We start from the raw sequence: 7,831 nt of genomic DNA, 5'->3' as shown, positions 1-7,831 counted from the left end.
CCGACATTCTTCCCCCTCACTGCCTACCGGGAGGAAGGTATCTGGAAGCAGCGAAGGACCAAACGCGTCCGAAAGCGATGCACTGGTTAAAATCCCGGGCTGAATCATCAGGTACGACGCCCTGGCGCGATGCCCAGAGGTACTACGACTGCATCCCTTTTTTCTCTCTTGTTGAAACTTCTCTTCAGCGCATGCGTAAATGTTCTGGCTCTCCAATACGTACCAAACCACAAAAAAGATGCTGGTTTTTACAAAGAATTGGCATTTCAGTTGATTCTACAGGCATAAACGTAACGTAAAAACAGTGTCTAGTCTTCTCGCTTAAGACACAGATAGATGATCCCGCCGTTTATTTAGAAAATTTAGACAGGCGGTCAAGGCTGGCAAGAATAAAGAGGAAATTGAATAATTTTGGCGATAGTATCCATGGTTCCACGTCCTTATTCGCAATTTATAATAGCAATATTTTTCCTTAATTGTGTAAGTAAATAACAGCCTACCAGGTTAGAAAAAGGACGGAAAACATCGTATGAAAACATATAATTTAAACTTTATTTTATTCTTACAAACCTGTTGGAACTGCATGCATTTTGTCAAACGAATCTTTATATATTAGGTCTCTAAAAATGACCTCAAGTGTTAAATTCCACATTAAAATTGAAATGAAACAACAGTGGGCATTTTTTACTTTAACTAAAAATGGTCGTCAGTTCGCACGTCGTGTTGAACGATTTATATAGGCAGAATTCCATAATGATTTGAGGTGAACAAACCCGGCCAAAAATCACAAACGTTTCATATTTACAGTCAAAATCGCGTTCAAATCGTGAAATTGGAAAGTACCGTTGACTCGATTAAATAGTGAAATGAGTGCCTTTTTAAAACTTGCGTCATATAAACGTCACATAAATTGAATCAATACATCTCTTACTACTGCAATTTGGGATTCTCGACCAATCACAGGCAAAAGTGAAAAAGGTTGTTAATTCCTCTAGGTTACGCGTTCACCAACGCTTTCGCGCGGGTTCACGTATATTCTTTAGGCTGATTGGTTCATTTTATTGATTGCACGAGTCTGTTGTCACTCACCCATAATAGCGAACCGCTTCTGAATGTTTTCTTAACTCCGTCTATAGCTTTTGTGGAGGATGTAGTGAGCAAGAGTGATTTTATTAATTGAGGGCCAGTGCAATTAATTTGACTTTCAAAGCGACGAAGGTAATCAAATGAACTACTGAGACAACAGTCTAAGAAAATACATACAAAATGCATTTTAAAAAATACGAACTGGAAAACGCGTGCAAGTAAGAAACATTCTTCTTGTTGGTAGAGGACACGGTGTAAATTTTTTTTGGCCCGCAATTGCAGAGAACACTGCGTCAAAAATTATTGCTTTTGACACTCTACTGAAAATCGCTTCGTTTCGATTCCTCAAATTAATTTTTGAAAAACCGGGATATAGCTTACAAATTGTTCAAATTATTCAAACAAAAAAATATTAAGTCCACCTTTACAAAGGTAAACTATATCACAGGTTGCAAAACTCCTTACACTTCTATAGAGTGTTTTCACTCACATGATCAGTAACCTTGTTTTTCCACCGAAACAAAAGAAAACGTTTGCATGATAAAAGAGCTCGATTCCCTGAGGATTAGTTGGGGACACCAACATGGTCGCCTTTCCTTTGTTTTGGGACACCAACATGGCCGCCGTGACGTCACGTGAAAACACTCCATTTAACAAGTACTTGCTGAAGGCGAGGTGAATAATTGTTTTAGTATTATTACATAGGGGATTATTTGAAAAATATGTATTTTCTTTAAAACTGTCAACTTGTTCGTCTGTCATCTCGACAAAGCGGCTTGCGTCTACTTTCGAAAAAAACATGCTTAGGTGATTACCGTGTCATAATCACCCCAAGCACAACCAATCAGAGAAGAGAATTTTCAATAATCACCAGTGCGTAATTAAACTAATCAACAAGAATTTAAAAAGCCATCACTTTCACCGACACTGCCGAAGTGATTAGTTGTTTTAGTATAAACCACACAAGTTGAATAGTTAGTAACCGAAGCGAAACAGGAAGCCATTTTGTTTTTCTCCGTTTCCTCAGAGGTGACGAGAACTTGCTATTCATCTCCGAGCTATAGCCAATCAGAATGCGCCGAAAGCATTGTTCCCTTGTGTGGTAGATACTAATGGGGTGCACTGCACTTATTTATCACTTTTGGCTTTTAAATCCTGGAAGATGGCCTCAAGGGAATTAAAAACCCTTAATATTTGGCACACACCTTTTCCCAAAATGGCCCGCCATTTAAATAATCTTTTGTTTTTATTCAAATTATCCCTTGAAGCCTCGTTCTAAAGCTTAAAATTCAAAAGAATATTTTGCCTTGAACGAGGCATCAAGGCATAATTTGAATAAAAACAAAAGAATATCTCAATGGCGGCCATTTTGGAAAAAGGTGCATATATGGCTAGTTCTCTTTCGTGTAATGGGTACATGATATTTGGAAACTCGTCCATTCCCTGAACGCGCAATTTTCACTTGGCCACTGAATCTAAGCGACTAACGCCTTGAGGAGATTCTTCACAGGTTTAAATTTTCTTTCGGTTCCTGTGTTTGGGAATTCAGAATTTCCATGTTGCTCCGTCTTGAATGCTCAAGACTTGACGTGCTCAAAGTCCAGTGTAATTCAAGGAACGTTTTCGTCGGAAAGTCGGCTCCTTCTTCGACTTTTCAGGAGGAAAAGGATCCCTGCGGAATAATTGAGACGTTTAAGTTAAGTTGTTGTTTGAAACTGAATTTCGAGAGAAGAAGAGAAAAATGAGAGAAATATTCTACAGTCATTCACTTTATCATAAATTCACCGTTCCTTACCACATGGATACTGATGAAATACTAGGATTTTCCTTTTACTAAAAAAATGATATCTTCATCGTGCGCAATGCAGATATTTAGCAATTATTGAATTAGGCTGAGTAGGATATGAAGAATTCTGCAGGTCGAGGAGGGTGTTATCCACCAAGGCCGAAGGCCGAGGTGAATAACATCCTCCGAGATCTGCAGAATTCTTCATATTCTACGAAAGCCGAATTTAATAATTGCTTTATTATTCATTCAAAATATTTTCTTCGCTCAAACTTCTAAACCTACTCACAGCCAAAAAATAACACAATCTCGTCCCCAGCTTTTTTCGGTCAACGGTTCAATAATTTACAGCGGGCTGCACTTTTGACGTCATTTTGACGTCATCGGTTCAATGACCTGCAGCGGGCTGCACTTTTGACGTTATTGATTCAATATGACGAAGTTTCTTTCCAAATTTGGTGAACAGCAGCTGGTTATGGTGAATTATGCGTGTGGTTTTAACCAATCAGAAACGAGGAAATATTTTGAATGAATAATAAAAGATATTATTTTTATCTTTCACACGTGAGGATATAGGTGTCGTCATGGTAACTAACACGATTAGCCAATAAAAAGCGAGCTCCCCCTTTAGGACAGCCGCTGTTGAATTTTCTCGCCTTTTTAAAAATGAATAAAGCAAGTTCTTTTTAATCTTGACATTTTATCAGTATTAATACGATAAAAAGAACATTACATTGCTCCTTCGGGATACAATAACTGTACTGACTCAAGAGAGGATGAGCATACACATCCACCATACATAGACCTCTTCCAATGTAAATTTAGCGCGTGGTCACGATGCGCGGCTATTTTAAAAGGAAGACACCTGATTACTGAGTTATCATTGGCTGCGCGACCATGGGCACGAGACCAAAACTAACGTCACAGCACGGTGCGAAGCTTAAAAAGATCGTTTTCACTGTCATGCAACAAGAAAACAAAATCGAAACCGTTCAATAAAATAAGCCTAAGACTTGAAATGTTGTAGGAGACACATTTATATATCACCTCACCAATTCTCAGATCTGTGGGGTACATCGTTTCTGAGTTATTTGTCAAAGCGTTTCATGCAACTTTATAGAGTTTTGTACAGAACCGCCATGTTGCTGCACCACCGTTGTGCACCAATTTGGCGGCCAGAAATCCACGCGAACATCTGAAATTCACTTAGCGATGGAAGCGCTTACTTTTCGCTCATGAGATAAAATACATGTGTACGAACACATCTCCTAATGTACTTGAAATACTCAGACTGCTGAGATTCATAGGCATAGGCATTTTCTTCAACCAAATCACTTTGTATCATGGTGTCACGTATGGTGACAATTCGGAAATTCAAAATGCTGTATTTTCGAAGCGAAAGACGTCACAGAACTCGACACTTGAAAAAAGATTTATTTCTAGGTCATCTTCAACCTCCGAAAGATAAAAATGCAAAACACGTTACGGTTTTAATTTTAAAAACCATAAAATGATCATGGGGCATGGGGATGTGTTCTATCCTATCATTCTCTCTTGGTTGACTATTTGTCACTCCATCAGCACTCGAGGATAAAGTTGGTATCCCCACGCGGTCATTGCAATATCCTCTATTTATTATCTCTGAGATAGTACGCGCGCTGTGATTGGCTAAATTGGCGGGCCGTATTCTACAGTAGCTGGGTCCGCCATATTGAAATTTTGATAAAACATTCTCTGGCAGGTTTTTTCTGTGTTTACGTTACCTAAACTTGTAAAAGCGTTTGAATCTTGCAAGCAACTATTTCTAAAAGCCAAGAAGCTTTATTCGTTTTTCGGATCATTTTGGTGGGGCAATCTTCGTGTCAGTTGAACCTTCCCGCTTGACTTCAACTAGTTTCCTTTCCCGCGTGCCTGATTACCTCAGAGTTACTAGCCTCGTTTTCTCGGTCCGTACTGAAAGTTACGGATCCTCGTTTATAACTTACAGTACGGACCTCGAGCTCGGTTAGTAAGAAGTTGTGTTAAGAAGACATACGCTAGTTATTTTGCATTCATTTTGTCAAGGTGATTTATACCTTTAAGTCAACCCTGTCCTGTCTTTTTATTTTTAGAACTGCTATATCTTTTCGTCATTTTGAAATACCATCGTCTTTCGGGTGTGCTGCATTGTGACGTAATCAATGGCCGACAACTGGCTGTTGTGAATACACCCGCAAAAATCCCCAGGGATGCGGGACAGGGTTGAATCAGAGAGCTAATATAGAAGATGGAGGCTCCGGGTAATGGACTTCTGTATAAAGGCAAATTCTCATGACCAGCCGACGAAATAATCTATGGAAGTAGCTAAGGGAATGAACTTTTAGATCATTGGAGTCAAAGAGGTCATTTCAATGCGGTATACATACAGTACAGTACCAAGTAAAAAGTACTTTTCATAAAAGAAAGTACACTCATCAGGTCGAAAATGTTGTATTATACGAAACGAAATAATTATTGAATGAGAGCAGGATATCGCAAGCTTTGAAGAGCTCTTGTCTGTGTCATCTGCATCAGCCCGCAAGATGAGCGTAAGAAAATGAAAGACTTTGTTCTTCATAATTTTACAATATCCTACTCAAGCTCATCCGACAGTTGTCGACTGTCTAGCATCTTACGCAAAGAAAGGGACAATCTGCAGCAACACTGTCTTGGTGGTGTTCTCTCGCAGCTGCTGATCTGTTGTCACGTACAAATTCACCACTCTTCGCAAGTAATCCTGCAACAATCTTCTGCGATCCTCGACAAACAGAGAATCCTGCAAATCAGAGAGTAAATTACAATTTCCTTCTCCTGAAGAAATTCTGACGATTCTTTAAGTCAACACCGAATCTGGTTTCGAAACAGCACGTCCACGAATCATGAACGTCTGGCTGTTCCGTGCAGCTTTACAAATCTGGGGCAAAAGCGATTTGTAACAGGTACAAAAAATGGATTTTTACTGCAACTGAGTATATTTGGGAACTGGATGGAACCACTTTACTTAGTTTCGACTTAAAGGACTGTGGGCTTCTGGATCATTAAAAAACGTAACAATTTGCGTTATCCTTTAATTAAGCCTCCAAATAAAATCCTTTGAGAGCTTCTAAGAGAATTATTCCACATAGTTGTTCGCAAATAAATCCTCTCATTTTTGGAATGTCTCACTGCGCCCTCATCCGCTTAGCCTACAACTTTTTTATGCTCAAACTATTTAAAAGTAGCATTAAAGTAATATTTTGTCCAGGAGCAAAAAGATGCGCAAGCCACGCCCTTTACTCTATGGATCAGTGACTCAAAATGACCCTCCAAAGTAATTAAAAAACCAATATGGTTGCTGAAATAGCCAGTTAAGTGGAGTTCAGTTGTTAAAATGGGTACTTTTAAAAGAAAACAAGCTACGAAGTTGCTTTCAGGCGGAAAAGAAGTCAAAAATTTAAACTTAAACTTAAAGTTACCTTATTTCCCAACGTCTTCTTTGGTGGGAATTTGAATGCTTCTACCATAGGGAATTTTCGACGCAACTAGAAAATGGAAGCAAAACCGAAAAACAACGGAATAAATAAGGCAACCTTCCCGGCGATCAAATGCAACTGATCTGTTGTGGAAAGTTTACATCTGAGCTTTTCAAAACAAAAAAGAGAAGATACAATACTTACACTTTTGTGCATGTCAAAAAACTGGGAATATCTTCGATAAACGTTCCATTCGTCGTCCTTTATTCTCACATAAACCTGAGCAACAGACAAAATTAGAAAATTAATACATCTTATTTATTTCTTTGATCGTGAGCGGGCGGTATCCTGAGAATCCTGCAATCTGATTGGTTCCGGGAGTTAGGGTTAGGCCCGCTTCCTGAAACCCTCACCCTATCTCAGACCAAAATCTATTTCAAACCTGACCAAAAATTGGATACCCTATTTGAGACCTATTTTCAGACCTATTTCAGCTGTTACACGATTGGCTTAACAATTTGAGAAGGGCTTTGTTGATGGTCTTATCGCCTAATGATGAAGTAGAAGCTTCTTCGAAAAACATACCCAATTCAAGACGAGTAAACAAACCATACCCTATTTCAGACCAAAATGGTCAAAATCGATACCCTAATTCAGACCAAAACGGCAAAAAAACTATACCCTTTGGGGCCGCACATAACTTATATAGCCCATACAACCTATATAGCCCATATAAGGGAGGTCCCCCCCCCCCCGTGGGGGATTAGTTCGTTATATCGAGATTTCGTTACATCGAAAGCCTTGACAACGCCACAGCTAAAACAGTTATGAAATCTGTAACATAAATTGTCTGGTTGCATGTAAACGGGTTGTCCAGGGACAAAATTTGTCCTTTACAGACACGTCCTGACCCGTGTGAACGAAGCCGAAGGGATAAAATTCCTTTACCTGATACACGTGATGTACATTTGACGTGCGACCACGCAAAAAAACGGACGGTATCCAAACGTTTACTAGAGGTCTGGTACCGACTGACATCACTGCGGGATCAAAGTCCGATAGGCTTGCTTCGTCATCTTCCAGGCCTTCCCCGTCATCAGGGAGCTAAATGGAGGGAGGAGAGGGAGGAAATAAGTAAAGTAACGAACGCAAAGGAGATTCAATTCCAAAAAAAATTCTCACCGGTCCCCTAAGATGGACAAGTTCTTCCCGCAATCGTCTGACTTTATATTGATAATAGTTAAGCTGTTTATGAAGTCTCTCGTTGAATTCTAAGAGTTCGCCATGCAAGTCAGCGACCTAAAAGGGAAAAAAAGCCACCACAGATTTATCAAACGATCTCAGCTTTATTTCATCATAAACTTGAATAGTAACGCAAGTGAAGGCCGAGTCTTTTCGGCCCTTTGCACCGGTTACATTTTTCCCGACTTTGCCCCCGTTTTATAATTTCCCTCCCTTGGTTGTGGATTTTACAGCACTTGACTGTGGT

General features: G+C 39.5%; 1 protein-coding gene across 2 annotated transcripts in view; it reads right to left on the bottom strand.

Annotated features, from left to right (window-relative positions):
* Window positions 1-528: 528 nt before the first annotated feature.
* Window positions 529-7,831, bottom strand: part of LOC138014584 (sorting nexin-29-like) — a 32,556-nt gene continuing 25,253 nt past the window's right edge. For both annotated transcript variants that reach the window (XM_068861695.1, XM_068861696.1), the window contains exons 20-25: window positions 7,525-7,641; window positions 7,291-7,446; window positions 6,547-6,621; window positions 6,346-6,411; window positions 5,527-5,666; window positions 529-2,758 (exon numbers count right to left, since the gene is read on the bottom strand). In XM_068861695.1, coding sequence (XP_068717796.1) covers window positions 2,680-2,758; window positions 5,527-5,666; window positions 6,346-6,411; window positions 6,547-6,621; window positions 7,291-7,446; window positions 7,525-7,641 — 633 coding nt within the window. In that variant the 3' untranslated portion in view covers window positions 529-2,679. The remainder of the gene's footprint in view (window positions 2,759-5,526; window positions 5,667-6,345; window positions 6,412-6,546; window positions 6,622-7,290; window positions 7,447-7,524; window positions 7,642-7,831) is intronic.

This window comes from Montipora capricornis, chromosome 8 (assembly GCF_036669925.1).
Source record: "Montipora capricornis isolate CH-2021 chromosome 8, ASM3666992v2, whole genome shotgun sequence".
In the NCBI taxonomy this organism is placed as follows: domain Eukaryota; kingdom Metazoa; phylum Cnidaria; class Anthozoa; order Scleractinia; family Acroporidae; genus Montipora; species Montipora capricornis.
Note: the sequence above shows the minus strand (reverse complement) of the source record. Positions and strands in the feature narration are given on the sequence as shown.